Source organism: Hemicordylus capensis, chromosome 3, assembly GCF_027244095.1.
Source record: "Hemicordylus capensis ecotype Gifberg chromosome 3, rHemCap1.1.pri, whole genome shotgun sequence".
Lineage (NCBI taxonomy): Eukaryota > Metazoa > Chordata > Lepidosauria > Squamata > Cordylidae > Hemicordylus > Hemicordylus capensis.
Genome location: NC_069659.1, coordinates 194,166,080 through 194,185,756, shown reverse-complemented (window position 1 = coordinate 194,185,756; position 19,677 = coordinate 194,166,080). Strand labels below are relative to the sequence as shown.

The 19,677-nt window shown below is 45.3% G+C and overlaps 1 protein-coding gene across 2 annotated transcripts in view; it reads right to left on the bottom strand.

The window, feature by feature from the left end:
* Positions 1-19,677, bottom strand: part of COG3 (component of oligomeric golgi complex 3) — a 115,020-nt gene that overhangs the window by 71,478 nt on the left and 23,865 nt on the right. For both annotated transcript variants that reach the window (XM_053305637.1, XM_053305636.1), the window contains exons 5-8: positions 16,671-16,745; positions 16,475-16,567; positions 12,935-13,060; positions 2,742-2,822 (exon numbers count right to left, since the gene is read on the bottom strand). In XM_053305637.1, coding sequence (XP_053161612.1) covers positions 2,742-2,822; positions 12,935-13,060; positions 16,475-16,567; positions 16,671-16,745 — 375 coding nt within the window. The remainder of the gene's footprint in view (positions 1-2,741; positions 2,823-12,934; positions 13,061-16,474; positions 16,568-16,670; positions 16,746-19,677) is intronic.

Genomic DNA, 19,677 nt, shown 5'->3' with positions numbered 1-19,677 from the left:
GTGGCCACATTTGGAATACTGTATTCAGTTCTGGTAACCATATCTCAAAAATGATATTATAGAACTGGGAAAGGTGCAGAAGAGGGCAGCCAAGAGGCTACAACATTTGGGACATTTTAGTTTTTAAAAAAGGCAACTAAGGGGAGACAGAAGTTTATATACTTGTGTGTGGTGTGGAGAGAGCTCTCTCTTTCACAACAATAGAACTGGGAGTCATCACCAGGAAATTTAAGACAGAAAAGAGGAAATACTTTTTCAACCAACACATAATTAATCTTTGGAGTTCTTTGCCATGGGATGTGGTGATGGCCACCAGCTTGGATGGCTTTAAAAGGGGCTTAGATGAATTCATGGAGGACAGGTCCATCAATGGCTCCTAGTCTTGATGGCTATAGGCTACTTCCAGGCTGAGAGGCAGGGTGCCTCTGAATATCAGCTACAGGGGAGCAACAGGAGAGGAGGTGTGCCTTCATCTTCTGCTTATGTGCTTCTCAAAGGCATCTGGTGGGTCACAACAGGAAACAGGACATTAGACTAGATAGGACTTCGGCCTGAACCAGTAGGGCTTTTCTTGGGTAGTATTGGGTTGGATGAAGATTAACAAATTGAAATTAAATCAGGATAATACAGAGGTTGTCCTGGTTAGGAGATCTGCTGACCTAGGAATGAGTTGTCCACCTGTTCTAGACAGGGTAGCACTCCCAACGAAAGAGCAGGTTAGCATCTTGGGAGTGCCCAAGTAGCAGTTGTGACTGGGCAAAAGTTGTGCTTTTGCCCAGTTTCAGCTAGTGTGCTACTGCACTCATTCCTGGGGCAAATGGGCCTAGCTATGGTAATCCATGCCCTTATCACCTCTTGCTTAGACCAATCATCATTCTGCTACCGTACCAGCTACACTGGTTACCAGTATATTTCTGAGAATGATTCAAGCTGCTCGTTGTCTTTAATACCAAGATCCATGAAACACTGCCTACTCCCATAGTTCTACCTAACCCGTAAGATCTTTTAAGGAGGCTCTCTTCCATGGACTTTAGTTTTATAACTGGTCCCTGCTGCTTTGGTGTATGCTTTAATAATCTGTTGGTTTTCATGGCTGCTACCTGTGTGATATTGTTGCACTGTTTTATTGTATCGTGGTTTTAATTGTAAACCACCTTGAGTTCATTGATGAAAATAAGTTTATTTATATATATATATATATATATATATATATATATATATATATGATCTCTCTCTCTCTCTCTCTCTCTATATATATATATATATCTATCAATAAAATAAAGAACTAACTTCAAAACTGAATGCCATATAAAGGCTTCACAAAATGCAAGCAAAGTCAAATATAAATACTGCCCCAAACTTTCATCCACTCCACTCTCACACAACTTCTGACTTCTCCCTACAGGAAAAGCAACTACTTCATTCACTGTTAGAGCTGTTGGGACAGATGTGGGAATTCTGCCTAGGGAGTTACTACTATGAACTTCAAGGGCACACAAAAACGGAGGAATACTTCTATATTTTCATTAACTCAGGAACCGATTGCTAGCTCTCCCATTGATTTTTAAAAGTGCCACTGCCAGTGTGACATGCTCCCTTGTCCCATGAAGCAGCAAGAACATACTAAACTGGAACAAACCCCCTTTAAGCAGCAAAGCTTAAAGAGAGCGAGAGCGCAAGAGCACACAGACAACTCTTGCCAGGGGTAAAAAAACCCGAAGACATTTTGAAGGCTGCAATGCACCTGTGACAGGACAGGAGACAGAAAATTGTGGCAATCCTAGGTAAAACAGGACATTTAAAGTATGGGAGACCTTTGTTTTTCTCATCCTACAGGTTTCTCCACAAAATTCCCTTTTCTACCGGGGGGGGGGCGGAGAGAGAGAGAGGTCTGTCTCTTCCCTCCATCCCCAGCATCTCTACTCCTCCCTGCTGAGTCTACCTATACTGCAGTCAAGGCCAGGAGAAGGAAGTAAAAGGCCCACTACCTGTCAAGCAAAAGGGCTTAAGGCTATAGAGGGCAAGGGGTGGGGGGCAACTTGATATAGAGCTGCTGACTTAATATACCCACAGGCTGCCTATAAGAAATGGACATCTACTGAAACTGGGTATGAAGTATTGAGATAATTCAAAGGCAGATACAAGACTTTTAGGGAGTAGAGACCCCATTTATTTATTTAATTTGTACACCGCCCCAAACTTTCATCTCTGGGCAGTTAACAACAACATAAAACAAGTTAAAACATACACAAAACTTAAAACAATTTAGACAACTTAAGTCAGATTAAAGCCTAAAAAACTTAAAAAGCTGAAAAAACCTTGGCTGAAGAGGAGGGTTTTCAAATGCTTTTTTAAAATTGTCAGAGATTGGGAAGATCGTATTTCAGTAGGGAGCACATTCCACAATCTCAGGGCAGCAACCGAGAAGGCCTGTCCTTGTGTGGCCACCAGCCGAGCTGGCAGCAACTGGAGATGGACCTCTCCAGACGACCTCAATGTTGTTTTAACAAAAACAACAACTAGGTTTCTTTGACCTGGGACTTAGAAAGACCCTTCAGTCTCCAGTGAACTCAAAGAGACAGAGTGGCTGAAATTCCCATCAGATTATTCAGAATTGTTGTATGCATGAATCCACTGTGGAGTACACTGAGCACAGAAAAACAGAGAACAGTCAACCCTTGACAATGAAATCATACCCTTACCAGCTTCTCCAATCTACCACAGTTTGACAACTTACTTACTCTCACTTTGGGAGCCGCAGTTCTGAACTTTACATAAAATAATGTGAAGGCATTGTCTGAATTTGGCACAACAGAAGGGTCCTAAAAGAGAAACAGAGAAACATTTCTCTAAATGTTGTTCATATGAACTATTCTACATGAACTATTCTACTGTGATTCCAGAAACTCCAGCTGATTGCAGGAGAAAGACTCTCTTTTGCATCTAAGGATGTCGGGGAACAATAGCTTTGCTCAGCTGTTTGGTGCTGTCCCTCCTCCTCGCCATTCAACTGAATGGGGAAACCCCCAAAGTCAGATGAGTAAAAATGCAAAGAAAATCCAGATGGCATAAAGTCCTTAGAGGCAGCATTTTATATTAAGCTGAGACCACATATTAGAGCCAATAAACTGAAAATTAATTATCTAAAGTGGACAGCAATACCGTCAAGAACACAAAAGAAGAGATTAATAGTGCAGGCAGAACATAAGAGAAAGGAAAGGAAGGAATAGGATTGCCCCCCCCCAAAAAAAAATGGAATTCAGCTGCAAAATTTCAAAAAGATTGTTTCTAGCAGATGTGCACAAACCCTAGGGAGAAACTTTGCTAATACAGGTGGCCCTCATTATTTGTGGTTTCAACAACCACAGTTTTGCCCATCCTCAGATGGGTCTTAAGAGACCCAGTTTCTTGATCCGCAATATTAAAAAATAGGTGTAATCTGATGTCATGTCCACCTGCCATTTTACAATGCAGAGCTATTTTGTGGCTCTTAAAAGAAGATTCCTCCCTGCAATTTTTCACCAATTCCCCCCCCCAAAAAAAAATTGGAGGAACTGGGGGTTGTGGGGGACATAGCTGGAGAGCAAAGTACAGTACATTGTTTCTCTTATTTCTGCCCCCTCCCCACTTTTTTAAGCTTGTGCGGGGGTGGGGGATAACCTAAAAACAGGTTGCTCACCTGTAACAGATGATCTGGTAGTGGTTATGCGCCTGTGCAGATCAGCTTCGGTTAGAATTCACTAGCTCCTTGCGACGCCCTTAACTGCCTCTGCACGTGACTGCAGTACCCTCTAGTGGCAGTTGGGCGTCCGTTTAGCCAGTTTCTTGATGGCTGACTACCGATAGTTGACTAAAGATGTAGTACGTTCTAATTCGTTCACTGGTGCTGCAGTTGGCTGGATCTGCAGTGAGGATGGCCGGGCGGGTCTTATGAATGGCAGAACCACTACCAGATCATCTGTTACAGGTGAGCAACCTGTTTATCTGGATAGTGGTTCTGTCCATTCATAATAGTGGGTGAATAGCGAGCTACCCAGTTGGAGGCGGGTGCCCAAGCTACTGCAGCACTCGTTTGAGGACCGCCCGTCCAAATTCTTCTGCTGCCGCCATCCTGAAGTCTATTGCATAGTGTTTGATAAAGGAATGGTGTGAAGCCCATGGTGTGAAGCCCAGGTTGCCGCCGTGCAAATGTCCTTGAATCTAATGCCTGCAAGATGGGCTACCGATGTGGCGTAGGCCCTTAAGGAATGAGCTCGTATCATTGTAGGCGGGGTGACCCGCTGTAGTTTATATGCAAGCCTAATCAACTCCACCAGCCAATAAGATAGTTTCTGCCGCATAGGGGATAAGCCTTTATGCTGGCCCTTCTCACATACAAACAGGTGTTTAGTTTTCCAGATAGGTTGTGTCACCTTAAGATAGAATAGAAGAGCTCTCTGCACATCCAGCGAATGCATGGAGCGCTCTAAGTTCTTGGCTGGATTTGTAAAAAAGGTTGGCAAGATGATATCCGAGTTTAGGTGGAAATCTAACACAAACTTTGGCCTGAACTCCGGGTCTAGGCTCATGACAACCCGTTCAGGGTAGATCTTTGTGTATGGATTGTCTATACGAAGAGCTCTCACTAACACATTTTGCCATGGTGATTGCCACTGAGAAAGTGTTTTTAGCATGGTTAGTTTAAGCGATGCCATTGCCATTGGCTCAAATGGAGGCTCCGTCAAGGCTACTAGGACAAGGGAGAGGCTCCACTGTTCTGCTGGTGATTGAACTGGGGGATAAAGGTTAGTGATACCCCTAAGGAAGTCCTTACACCTTGGGTGCGTAAATACGGTCTTCCCATCCCAGCTGCTATGATGGGCCAAAATTGCAGCCATATGCACCTTGACTGAGATGTTAGCGAGGCCTTCCTTTTTCAGAGTGGTGAGGTAAAGAAGGACCTCTTTCAGAGTGGCCCATCTTGGTAGAAACCCATAGGATTTGGCATGAGTACAAAATCTATGCCACTTTGATCTGTTGTTACATCTGGTCGAAGCCTTTCTGGTGTTAAGCAAGATTTTCTTTAGAAGTTTATCCTCCAGGCTGTCAGATTTAGAATAGACAGGTTTGGGTGCCGTAACTGGCCCTGACCTTGTGTGATCAGATCCGGCCACCGAGGAAGTCGCTTGTAACTCCTTCTGGAGAGTTTGAGTAGCTATGTGAACCACGGCTGCCTTGGCTACCAGGGTGCATTACAATTGCCTTCGCTTGTACGTACAGCAACCTGGTCACCACTTTGGTCAGCAGTGGTATTGGTGGGTAAGCACAGAAGTAGCTCCGAACCCATGAATTGAAATGCATCGCCTTTGGATAGGGTACCCTGGCCCATCCTTGAGCAGTATTGCCTGCACTTCTTGTTCAGCGATGTCGCGAAGAGATCGACCTCGGGATTCCCCCACAATTGGAACAGCTGCTGTAGAATCAATGGATTCAACTCCCATTCGTGCTGATGTATCACCATGTTCCTGCTGAGGGAGTTCGCCAGACAATTCAGGGTGCCCTTGATATGTATTGCCCACAGATGAGTTTGCTTGGGTATACACCAATTCCAAATTATCAGGCTGAGGTTGCAAAGTGACCGGGAGACTGTCCTTCCCTGTTTGTTCAGAAAGGCAATTGCGGTTGTATTGTCCATTTGTTACTGAACTACACAACCCTCTACGTGGTCCTGAAAAGACTGAAGAGCTTTGTATGCTTCCAACAGTTCTAAGTAATTGATATGAAGGCGAGCCTCTGCCGCAGTCCATAGGCCTTGTGCCCTGAGTTCCCCCAGGTGTGCTCCTCACCCCGCCAATGAGGCATCTGATGTCAGCATAACATTGGGCTGAGGTGACTGGAGGGGTATACCCCTCAATAGGTTGTCCCGTAGCGTCCACCATTGCAGTGAGACCAGCACATTCCTTGGGAAATGGAGCTTTTTGGATTGTGGTTCGGACCTCGGGTGAAACACACAAAGAAACCATTGTTGCAAGATACGTAGACATAGTCTCGCATAAGGGACTGTAGTGGTGCAGGACGCCATGAAGCCCAGCAACCCCTGAACTTGTCTCGTGGCCTGCAATGGTGTCAGAGTCTGGGAGGTACGCCTTTTGCTCCACCATATCTAGCCATGCCCCAATATATTGGAGGCAGGTAGATGGTAGGAGGATGGACTTTTTCCAATTGATGCGGACTCCCAGATTTTTATTTTTATTATTATTATTATTATTACTACATTTATATCCCGCTCTTCCTCCAAGGAGCCCAGAGCGGTGTACTACATACTTGAGTTTCTCTTTCACAACAACCCTGTGAAGTAGGTTAGGCTGAGAGAGAAGTGACTGGCCCAGAGTAACCCAGCTAGTTTTATGGCTGAATGGGGATTTGAACTCGGGTCTCCCCGGTCCTAGTCCAGCACTCTAGCCACCACACCACGCTGGCTCTCTAGATTTCCTAACAAAGTAATCACCACTGAAATGTGGGACAAGAGATCCTCCCAGGTTCTGGCTGTCAAAAGCCAATCGTCCAGGTATGGATAAATCGATAGCCCTTGTGTCCTTAAATGGGCTATTATGACTGCTACGCACTTTGTAAAAACTCTGGGCACAGTGACCAGTCCAAACGGCAAGACATTGTATTGGTAGATCTCCATCCCCAAAGTGAACCGAAGATATTTCTGATGATTGACCTGTATTCCCACATGGAAGTAGGCATGCTTCAAATCGAGCATTGCAATCCAGCGCTCCCATGGAGAAGTGGAAGGATGGCTTACAATGTTGTCATTCGAAACTTCTTTACTTCTATGTACTGACTGAGCCACCGGAGGTCCATTATGGGGTGTATGCCTCCATACCGTTTGGGGATTTAGAAGTAAGGGGAATAATACCCCATCTGGCTCTGAGCCCACTGCACCAGGGAGATGGCTCCTTTCTCCAACAACTGTAGCACCTCTTTCTTCAGAACTGCCGTTTCCGGAGTAAACTTCACCCCATTGAAAGACGGTGTTTCCCTGAATTTGAGAGCATAACCGGTTGATATGATGCGTAGGACCCACTGGTCCGATGTTATGTGGTGCCACGCTGAGGCGTAGCTTGCCAGTCTGCTGGTCGGTCTGGCAGGTATCAAGGAGAAGGAGTTCTTGGTGCCGATGTTGTTGGCCAAAGTTCTCACTGCATTGTTGAAGTTGGTAGGTGCTGGTGGGCTCTGACCCAGATCAAAGTTGCTGTTTGGGTTGTTGAGAAGCCTTATTGCGGCCCAATTGATTAGGCTTATTCTTGTTGTAGTATGGCTTCCGGTTGTATCGCTGATACTGGCGTCTCTAATCCTTACACTCCAATTGGTGAAAATAGCCTTGCTTTTGCTGATACAGTTGTTATCTGGAGACACTGCCCTTTTGTGAAGTAAAGGAGCGCGCAGTAATTCTAGATTTTTTCCATTGCTCCATTGTCTCATCGATCTTTTCCGAAAAGAGGCCACTGCCATCAAACGGGAGTGTTTCTGTGTGGTCCTTCATATCTTGTTGAAGGCTCATCGCTCTAAGTCAGGCATCCTCAAACTGCGGCCCTCCAGATGTTGCTGAACTACAACTCCCAGCATGCCTAGACACAATTTTTTGTGGCTGGGTATGCTGGAAGTTGTAGTTCAGCAACATCTGGAGGGCCGCAGTTTGGGGATGCCTGCTCTAAGTCAAGCATTCCATCACAGAATTATGGAGGCAGTCAATGTGCGGGACTCTTGATTCTGCAAGATGTTTGGCATTAGCCAAGCGTGGTGTAATGGTTAGAGTGCTGGACTAGGACCGGGGACACCCGAGTTCAAATCCCCATTCAGCCTTGAAACTAGCTGGGTGACTCTGGGCCAGTCACTTCTCTCTCAGCCTAACCTACTTCACAGGGTTGTTGTGAAAGAGAAACTCAAGTATGTAGTACATCGCTCAGGGCTCCTTGGAGGAAGAGCGGGATATAAATGTAAATAATAATAATAATAGTAATAATAATAATAGCAGCTGCCTGGTTGCCATTGTTGTTTGTTGAAAGGTGGATTCAAATTTCTTGACAAAGTCCACTGGGTCAAGTGAGGCTCGTTGATCAAATAGGCTCTCCCAGAGAGAGTGAGTAAATTTAGCCTGGCAGGCTATGGAATTCTCAATTTTAATAGAGAGACAGGCCATGGACAGGTATGCCTGCCCAGCACATCCAGCTTTCTGCCCTCTTTGTCTGCCGGAGTAGTAAGGCGGTGGCCACCCTTGGCAGTAGTAGCACAATCCACTACCAAAGAATTCGGAGTGGGGTGGTGTAGGAAACATTCATTGTCCTCCTCCTGGATGCGATATAAGGTCTCTAGGCATTTGGAGGTAGGGGTCGACGTATGGAAGATTTCACACTCCGACCTGGCTGCCCTGGAGATATGTGGCAAGATAGGGATGTAGACGGGAAAAAGTCCTGATGTCTTCGCCATCATGTTATAGACAGGATCGTCTAATTCCAAGGACTTTTGCTTTAGTTTCAAACCCAAAACTTGTGCCATCTCAGCCACCTACTGATGATAGCCCTTCATTTCCTCAGTGGGAGACGTGGAAGTGATGGGGGCAACATTTGGATTTGGTTCTGGTAAACTGGGCTCTTGCTTGGGATCCGTGTCTGAAGAATCCGATGCATAGCTATTTATTATTTTATTATTTATTATTAAAACTTTTATACCGCCCTTCCAAAAGGCTCAGGGCGGTTTACATTAAAACACCATTAAAATCAATTACTCATTAAAACAAAAATTATACAACATAAAACAATAATTAACAATTAAAAACATCATAAAACAATTAAATATTCTGAACTATTTAAAAACAAGTTTTAAAAAGCTGAAAAAGCCTGGTTGAAGAGGTGTGTTTTCAGGTGTTTTCTGAAAATTGCCAGAGATGGGGAGGATCGTATCTCAGCAGGGAGCGCATTCCACAATCTCGGGGGCAGCAGCCGAGAAGGCTTGTCTCTGTGTAGCCACCAAACGAGTTGGTGGCAACTGGAGACGGACCTCCTCAAGTGACCTCAACAGCCGGTGGGGCTCATAACGAAAAAGACACTCTCTTAAATACCCAGGGCCTAAGGTGTTTAGGGCTTTATAAGTTATAACTAGCACTTTGTATTTTGCCCGGAAACCTATTGGCAGCCAGTATAACTCCATCAACAAAGGAATAATGTGGTCTCTCCGAGATGGCCCAGAGACCAACCTGGCTGCCACATTCTGAACCAACTGAAGTTTCCGGACTACGTACAAAGGCAGCCCCACATAGAGTGCATTACAGAAGTCCAGTCTGGAGGTTACCAACAAACGTACCACTGTTTTGAGGTCATTGATCTCAAGAAACGGGCGCAGCTGGAGTATCAGCCGGAGCTGATAGAAAGCACCCCTGGCCTCAACCTGAGAAACCAAGGAGAGACGTTGATCCAGAAGTACTCCCAGACTGCGAACCTGTTCCTTTTGGGGAAGTGTGACCCCATCTAGAACAGGCAGATCAACATCATCATCATCATCATCATCATCATCACATTTATATCCCGCTCTTCCTCCAAGGAGCCCAGAGCGGTGTACTACATACTTGAGTTTCTCTTTCACAACAACCCTGTGAAGTAGGTTAGGCTGAGAGAGAAGTGACTGGCCCAGAGTCACCCAGCTAGTTTCATGGCTGAATGGGGATTTGAACTCGGGTCTCCCCGGTCCTAGTCCAGCACTCTAACCACTATACCACGCTAGCTCTAGAGTTCCGACCCCACACAATAAGTACCTCCGTCTTATCTGGATTCAGCTTCAGTTTATTCTCCCTCATCCAGCCCATTACTGCTTCCAGGCAGGCATTTAGGGAGGATATGCCAGCTCCTGAAGAAGTTGACATGGAGAAGTAGATCTGGGTGTCGTCAGCATACTGGTAACACCCAGCTCCAAATCCCCTGATGATTTCTCCCAGCGGTTTCATGTAGATGTTAAAAAGCATTGGAGAGAGTATGGAGCCTTGAGTGACACCATACTTAAGCTCAGATTTTGAAGAGCAACAATCTCCAATCGACACCATCTGGAATCTGTCCGAGAGGTAGGAGCGGAACCACTGTAAAACAGTGCCTCCCACCCCCAACCTCCTCAGACGTTCCAGAAGGATACTATGGTCGATAGTATCGAAAGCCGCCAAGAGATCCAAGAGGACCAACAGAGTCACACTTCCTCTGTCCATTGCCAATTGGAGACCATCCATCAGGCCAACCAAGGCAGTCTCCACCCCATAGCCCGCCCGAAAACCAGTTTGGCTATCATCATCCGACAAAGGAATAGGTGAGGTCTGTCCTTCTGTAGTAGCAGGTGCCGGATCCGGTAGTTGAACATGGACTGTCTGGGTGGCTGACTGATGCAGCACCCGCTGTGGAGGTATAACTGGCCACGGGAGGAAGTCAGCTTGAAGAGACACCGCCTGTTGACAGGGTAAATAAGCAGTGAAGTCTGCCTGAAGAAACACCGTTCGTTGACATGGAAAACCAGTAGAGGTTTGAACAGCAGATTCAGTGAGTTGCTTTGGGGTTGCAGAAGCCTGCACAGCAGATTCCTTCCTTTGAACGTGAAGAGGCTGCTGCCTTTCCCTTAGCCACTGGGTATAGAGGGAATATTCCTCGCAAGAAAGCATGTAGGTATCTCCCCACCCTCCATGGGGTAAGAGGCTAGCTACAGGTGTGCCCTTAGCAGAGAGCGACAGTGTCTTCAGGACAGGCATCTGGGCATCACTATCCTGGAAACCAGAGAACGTCCCTGTAGAAGGAGTATTATCCTCCGAATGGAGCAGGAGAGATAGTCTGTTCGTCGCCAGATCACAAATCCCCATAGCGTTCCCTGGCAATTCTACATCCTCACTATAGAGTTCCTTGTCCTCCATCTGGAAGTTCTGTTCGATGTCGAGGTCAGCGTCATGTTCGATGTTGAGCTCGGTATCTCGTATGACTGCAACAGTCACCTCCTCCCCATGTTGAGTCTTCAATGTCGTAGCCCCTGACGTTGTGGTCTTTGCAAACGTGGTCAACGTCGATGCCGACTGGAGAGCTCTCGGGGTCGACTGGAGAGCTCTCGGGGTCGACTGGAGAGCTCTCGGGGTCGACTGGAGAGCTCTCGGGGTCGACTGGAGAGCTCTCGGGGTCGACTGGAGAGCTCTCGGGGTCGACTGGAGAGCTCTCGGGGTCGACTGGAGAGCTCTCGGGGTCGACTGGAGAGCTCTCGGGGTCGACCCCTTTGGCGTCGTTGCAAGTTGGCTTCAATGCCGAGGTTCCTCATGTGAAGATGATGGAGATTGACGTGGAGTCGGTGCTGGAGACAAGGAGATGGCTCGATGTCGAGACAGTTCATAGAATTGGAACCCCGATTGTGAAGGGGTGCAGTCGCGATGACCCTTCATTTTCTTTTCAGGCGGACCGGATGAGTGAGCCGAAGACTTCCTCTTCAGACTCGCAAGATGGCTTTCCGGCTTTTTAAAGGGAGCTTTCCCACCCAAAGATGACTTCAGGCCTTTCGATGTTGAGGCCGCCGAAGCTGATGCAGTCGATGATGACGGAGAAATTGGCATGGCGGGGGCTTTAGATTGCATTTTAGCAGGACCATGCCTGGCCAAAGCAGAAGAAGTTTTTCCTGCTAGGAGCGCCTTTCCCATTAGGTAAACCTTAAGCTGTGCACTGCGATTCCTCAGGGTCTGTTTGTTAAAGGTTAGACAGATACCGCAATTCGCGGTATTATGGGCCTCTCCCAGACAAAACAAACAGAGATCGTGTCCGTCCGTAGAGGGAGTTTTCCCGCAGCACTCGGTACAGCTTTTAAAGGTGGTTTTCCCCTTACCAATTTTCTTGGTTTTGCTCATCTGGCCATGGATGAGAGTTAGAGCAGTTGTGCAGTCCGAGTTGAGGGGGCGCCGCTAAACTTTCCAAATCTGAGGGAAACCGAAAGTGGAGTAGTCATCTGTTCCGCGTCAAACCAGGGGATCCAAAGGTAGTAATAGTAGAGTAGTCCAAAAACGTTCCAATAGTCGTTCACGAAATTCAGTTTCAGTAAAGTTTGTCAAATCTTGATTCAAAGAGTGGTCTAGTATGTTTCGGTAGTCGTTTAGCAAGGTTTAATTTTCCGAGGAGCAAACTGTTTCCAAGGACTGATGCGTAGCGCAGTCAGCAAGAAACTGGCTAAAGGGACACCAACCGCCGCTAGAGGGTACTGCAGTCGTGTGCAGAGGCGGTTAAGGATGTCACAAGGAGCTAGAGAATTCTAACCGTAGCTGATCTGCGCAGGCGCAGAACCCACTATTATGAATGGACACAACCACTATCCAGATCCCTTGGATTCCGACAGGGTTAAGGTTTCTTTATTAACCGTTTCCGTATTTGCGAAAACGGAAATAAAGAGGACCTCCTGTATTTTCAAAGTTCCTCAAAAGTCCTAAGATGTTCTGCAACTTTGAAGGATTTGTTTCTTTAAACACAATTAGTTATCTAACTGTCACGTCTTTAATATGGGAAACAACTGCAGTTGCCTTCTGAAAATATTTCAATGAGGTTTGTGGGACCCTCGGGGACATATTTTGGGGAGGCAGAAGCAGAAGATGCAGACAATCACAACAGGATTATCAAAGAAAAATTAGACCGTGTAAGTTATGCATACAATGCAAGAGCCTATACATCCAGGCATGGAATCAAAGGAGGGCGTTTGTTGGGAAAGGACACTAGTAAGATCTGCCAAGCACCCAGTATGTTGGGTTTTAGATACAGTATACTATCTAACACATCTGGAACTGAGCCACAATCAGGAACACACATTATTCAGGAGATATTCACAAGATGTTTTGGTTCAACACAAGCGTAGCATTCAGTTCATTTAAACCAATTCACTGCTGGTCCTTCAAACTTACCCTTTTAGTTAACTGGTTTGTGAGGTTCTGTAGTGTATTCACAGTATATGTTTTCATGAGATGCATAGCTTTAGATAGGCATTGTTTAAACTTTGTCAAATATACAGGATAATCTCTAAAGCTTGGCTGAAAGAGAAAAAACATGTTTTAAAACCAGAGCTACAAAAAAAGTTAAGTTGGAAGGGACATAATAGAGCTTGATGCTTGAATAGTTCACCAAGGATTGCTATCCCTTTTACTTTGCACACATGTTAAGAATATGAAGTTACCATCCATAACGGTTTTTAAACCAGTCAAAACAAACACTTTTAAATCACCAGTCCTTGCAATTCAAAAGACCCAAAATGCAGCCACTTCCAAAATGAGGAATGGTATGTGGAATAATGCCTGGAAATGTGGCATGTAATGAAGAATAAATGCAGGTGCTTAAATAATTTGTTATTAGGACTCATAGAATTTTGTGCAAAGCAGTTAACTAACCCAAATTATCTACCAGCAAAAGCTCTGCACTCAGAAGTGGTCTAATCATGTAATTTTTGTATGTGCTCTCTTAATTTACATTTTTGTTTTAAGACTGGTTGCCTCATGCTCATATTTTTCAAAAGTCCTTTTGGTTCTGAGTCTTCATGCAGTATTAGGTTATTTGCTATTGCCTATGTAAGTAAAAACTTCATAGAATTGTGTTTGGAAGAAGACCATTTATTCCACCCTTCTACAACTAAGCAAGACCATCCACCCACAAATCCCTTCCTCCAACTTTTACACAATGGAATTCCACACAATCCAGGCTATGGTGTACTGTAAGAAGCAAGTGTGTGCAGTATAGCAGTCTGGCTTGTTCTAGAAAAGGGTTGCACAACATACAGCCCATGGGCATGGTTTCGCCAGCGGGCAGTGGAAGCAGACCACTGCTATCCACCTCCTGCAGGCAGGCAGCAGGAAAAGTAACGAGGCAGCACGCTGCTGCAAGTGTGGCGCCACTCGGCTCCTGCCACTGCTCACCCTGGCTCCTGAGCCCCACTGGGGCTCCTGAGCTGTTGGGGGTGGTGGTTCTGTGTTGCTGCATGAGCACTGCTCACCTCCCCCAAGTTCCTGAGACATCTCTTATCTCCATCGGGGCTAGGAGCTTCCTTAGAATGAGGGCATGCATGTGCCCTGATGGAGACACAGGGCACATGCATGCCCTCATTCTCAGTCTGCTCCAGGCCCTAATAAAAGCAGCGGGGCTCAGGAGCCCAGGCAAGCAGCGGGGGGGGGGAGCACTGCTGCTCGCCACTGCTCCTGCCACCCGCCCAGGCTCCCAAGCCCTCTGCTTCTCTCACAGCTGGAAGCAGCTGTGAATGAGGCGTGCATGCACCCTATCTCCCCATCATTCACACTTCATTCTCTGGAAGCTCCTGGCCCTGAGGGAGGCAGAGGACTTGGGAGCTGGAGGGGAGGTGAGCAGCATCCCCGCTCACACAGCAGCCCAACAGCCTGGAAGCTAAGGCGAGCAGCAGCAGGAGGCATGTGGTGCTGCACCTGCAGGAGCATGCTGCCCCATCATCATTCCTGCCGCCCGTCCATTCACAAGGAGTGGAGAGCTAGAGGGGGTTGTTAAATTATCATTAGATTACTTTTAATTAACTTCACTTTAATGGATTTCATTTTATTATTTGATTTATATATCACCCGTCCAAAAATGGCTCAGGGTGGTTTACATGAAAATAAAACAATTAAAATCAATTAACAATTAAAAACAAAAATATAAAAAGAGCATAAAACTAATTAACAATTAAAACATTTAAACAGTTAAAAACCCTGGAGAACCAGGATGAACATTTACAGCAATTAAAAACAATTTACAACAAATTAAAAACCCTGGAAGGTCAGCAATGAATTCAGGTTATGGATTTCTACTGGGAGTGCAATCCACAGCCCCGGGGCAGCTACAAAGAAGGCCCACCTCTGAGTCGCCACCAAACAAACCAGTGGTAACGAGACGGACCTCCTCAGATGACCATAACGTGTGGTGGGGATCATGCACTCTTTAAGATAACTCGGACCTAAGCCATTCAGGGCTTTAAAGGTAATGACCAGCACTTTGTATTTTGCCTGGAAACAAACAGCCAGTGTAACTGTTTCAAAACAGGCATAAAATGGTCTCTCCGGGATTACCCCAGAGACCAATCTGACTGCCACATTTTGAACTAACTGAAGTTTCGGAACTACATACAAAGGCAGCCCCGTGTAGAGCACATTGCAATAGTCAAGCCGGGAGGTTACCAGCTGATGCACCACTGTTTTGAGGTCATCCTCTTCAAGGAATGGGCGCAGCTGTAAATCAGCTGAAGCTGATGGAAAGCACTGCTGGCCATGGCCTCCATCTGAGATACCAGGGAGAGGCCTAGGTCCAGGAGTACCCTCAAACTGCGCACCTGTTCTTTCCGGGGGGAGTGTAACCCCATCCAGCACAGGAAAATCTAATTCATCCATCAGATTCTGAGCCCCTACAATAAGCACCTCCATCTTGCTTGGATTCAGCTTCAATTTGTTATCCCTCATCCAGCCCATTACTGCCTGTAGGCAGGCATTTAGAGAACGAGGGCCATTTCCTGATGATGAAGATGAAAAGGAGAAGTAGATTTGGGTGTCATCAGCATACTGATAATACCCAGCACGAAACCTCCTGATGACCTCACCCAGCTGTTTCATGTAAATATTGAAAAGCATTGGTGACAGAATGGAGTCCTGAGGGACTCCATATAACAGCTCCTGTTTTGAGGAGCAGCTGTCACCAAGCTCTACCATTTGGATTTGATTTAAATCAATCCATATTAACTTAACATTAATTTAATAGTCAATGCCCTAATTTCGGGCCTAAAAATAGACCTTGGCCCCCACACACCAAGTCACAGTTAGTTTTGGCCCACCGGGGCATTTGAGTTGTTCACCCCTTTTCTAGAATTAACACAGTTTGACAAGAAGCCAAGCACAGCATCTGGAAAACACCACAGGATTCTGAAACATACAACAGGTTTGAAATGTGTATGCAGCTCAGACCAGAGAAGGGTCCTGTAATGTTCTTACGGAGCAAGGAATCTGTCCTCCTCCATAGTCCTTTCCAGAGCATACTGTTCCTGGTCCCTTCTGTCCACTGATCAAGTCTCCTTACCACTCCCATTCCAGGACCAACCAAAATATATTTGGAAAAAGCAAAATAAATGGTGTAAATGTAGTTTTTCTGAATACAGGATTTTGATCTGACAAGGAATTTGGTTCAAACTACATGTGCCCCTGGCTACCAAACATCTACCTCCAGATTTCCAGTATGTGCCTTTTAAGCACAAGCAAACATCATACTCAGCAAAGACAGCTGATAGAATCCCAGACCATGAGACACATCTCCAGCACTGCCACAGACCTCTAGTAAAAGACAGTGAAGAACAACAGATTGGAATGGGATGCAAGGGTTCTCTATCTAGATCTCTCACTGGTTTTCTTCAAGATAGGATCAACAAAATACAATATTATATTGAGACAAAAATGAGCATGACTTACATGTGATGAAATATATGCAATACAATCATCTAGTTTAGCCAGCATAGGGATGAAACCTTCACTGTTGACAGACAATGTAGGAGAATTCAGTTTCTAGAAGAAAAACACAAACTGCATGTTACAGAAGAGCAATAAGAAAAACAAATGGAAAAAGATCTCAAAATTTTTTCTAAACCTCCAAAATATCAGTACTTACTGTGTTAATATTTTCCAGTTCATTAAAATAGGACAATTTCTGCTGGATATTTTCTGCCAGGTCCACAAATTCTGACTGTTCAAGAAGAAATTAAGGACTGTTAGTGGGAAGTTGAAAACATGCTTAACACATTCTAAGTAGTCTTTATGGGTGTGCACGGACCGGTCCGGGGCCACGCAAAAGAATACCACCACCCCCAGCGCTGGACTTTGCTAAAACGTTTTTGGGGTGGCAGAGTTCCTCCCTGCTGCCCTTGCCCCCATCGTTGTCTGCAGAGTTTGCAAGCAGTAGAAGCTGGCGCCACACATGCGCCTGTCGCCACCACCGGTGCGCCGCATACGTCACAATGACGTGTGTGGCGTGCACGCGCCGCAACAAGCACATGTGTGGCGCCAGCTTCTACTGCTTGCAAACTCTGCAGACAACAATGGGGGCAGGGGCGGCAGGGAGGAACTCTGCTGCCCCAAAAACGTTTTAGTAAAGTCCAGTGCCGGAGGGGGAAGAGCAGCGCGGGGGGTAAGTACTACACCCCCCCGCCCTTAAAGCCACACTCCACCCAGTGCCGGACCACGCCTCCGTGGTTCCGTGCACATCCCTAGTAGTCTTGAGGTGCCTCTTAAAGTCGCAGTAAATTTATACAGGTTACCACAGATGGGCAAATTTTGCTTTTTAGTACATTTCTTGACATTTTACTTGTATACACAGGATATGGTCACAATGACAACATGTGTGTTGTCAGTAGGGGAGAAGTAGCCACTGAAGCAGGCAAGAGTATCAACCATCAAGTCTGAGTAGCTGAACACCTATAGAATAATTATTGAGCCTTGTCTCCCTGGTGGAGGAGGAAAGAAAGGAGGAGAAGTGCTGCTTTTTAAACTTTCGAATGGCTCCACATTTCCTTGGATCCTACATCTTAGCACCTCCTATGTTCACTGATAGAATTAGGATGAAGTTCATCTCTCTCAGTACTGGGGGAGAATTTCAAGTTGTGATTTAATTCCTTAGAGCTCACCCCTTCTCTGTGGTTGACTTGTTGGGCCCTGCATCATTGGGAGTGCATCTTCAGGTTCCATTTGCTGTGGATAGGAAAGAAGCCACAGTGGTTGCCCAACTTGTGCCCACAGGCTCCTTGAGTCACTTAAACTTGTCTAGCATGTTCCCAGCAAAGGACTCAACTGTGCTATGCTGTGTGCACAAAGGTGGAATCAGCACCCCTGTACCTAGGGGGCAGCAAGTCCTACAGTTCGGGGGGGGGGTTTGCTGGCAAACCGCAAGGTGGCCTCACTTGTTTCCTGACCTTTAGCCACTCTCTTGTCTTTGGCTGAGAACATTTGGTGCCAGAACCATTTGCTACTTTTTTGCTTTGCTGGAAATGTCTAGAAAGGAAGGCAGAAATTGTTTTGCCCAACATTTAACCAAAAACAGCCCTACAGCCTAATAATACAATCTGATGGCACTGATTACAGAACCTCAAAGAAACTGTACTCCTGACCTAGGCAAGATGAAAATCAAGAAAGTATCCAAATACTCTATGCTAAAGTTTTAATATAGTCATAATAGTAAAACTGTACAGTTGGAAACTATCCAGGCTACATTAACTACAATAAATCCAAGTCAATAAAATATATCTATATATCACAATAAAATGTATAAATGGTGATCAATAAGACCTCACTCAAATGGTTTCGGTGTGTCCGGCCGGAAAGATCCGATCCGATCGTTCATTTCAAAAGTGCCATGTTATCAATGATTGGCAGAATAAGTATTTCCATGTAGTCACTGTATCACATTTTGATTGAAAGACGGTCATAGTTTTGCCAATTTCTGATCAGTCTTGAACTTTTCCCAAACGTGCTTTGACTAGACTAAGTCTTCTTCAATGGCAATGTCTACTAGCAGTCTCCAGTCCCAGCACAGGGATTAAATTGGCTCTACTTTCTCCCTTCAGTCTGGACAGTTTTCAACCATACAGTTTTACTATTATTACTATATTAAAATATAAGCATATAGCATTTGGATTCTTTCTTGATGTTCTGATATATTGTCGAATCCAAACAGGGTTTTGTTTCCTTTCCTAGGCAAGATGAAAAATGGGCAGGGATTCCATCACCAGTGAATTCAGGGAGTTAGCTTATCTTCTGTAACTAACATAAGGAGTAGCACTTTTCAGAATATCTTCCTACTCCAACTGAAAATATATTCATGCTATCCTAGTGTTTGAATGAACGTATACATTAAATTAGTTTCCCATGGTAAGGCATTTATTTGCAAAGGCTGGCTGGGGTGTGCTAGAAAACATTGCTTCTTAAGTAGGCAGGAACTAACTAGGTAGGTAGGTACACACACCGCTCTCTACCTGGGGGGAAAGCACACTCATCTCCAGATTTATAACATGCAATTCACTGGACTGGGACTGCCAAGAAGCAAATTTATATGTAGCTTCATCAGAGTTCAAATTCAGACCAAGCAACACTCTTTTTTCTTTGTATTTTGTGCGTAATACCATTTCTATAGCATTATTTGTGTTCACAGTAGTTCATATACATTATCTTATTTATTATTATACCTTGCCCCTCCAGTATACTACTGCTTCGGGTGGCTCACAATATTAACAAAATAGATACAATATAAAGAATACATTATCTTGTTATAGTCTTACCACAAACCTAGATAGTATTTTCTCCATACTGCAGATGGGGAGTGGGGGAGGCTGAAGCTGCCTTGCTTAAAGCCGGCAAGTTCATTACAGAGGAGAGATTTGAACCAGGGATGTCCTAATTCACAGCTCCAACTCTCAACCACTACAGCATGCTATGTCACACCATCTCTTATGCATTGTCATGAGTGTCTATAGATCACTTGCCTTGTGCTGCCTAGGGAAATCTGTCATTAACAGCTCTTGAAAAAAGTCTCTTTAGCAATTAACCCATGGGATGCTAAAGGGCCTAGAAATTTAATACTGGCGCTTTGGTATCGTTTCAGGCCTATATCGACTCAATACTGCAAA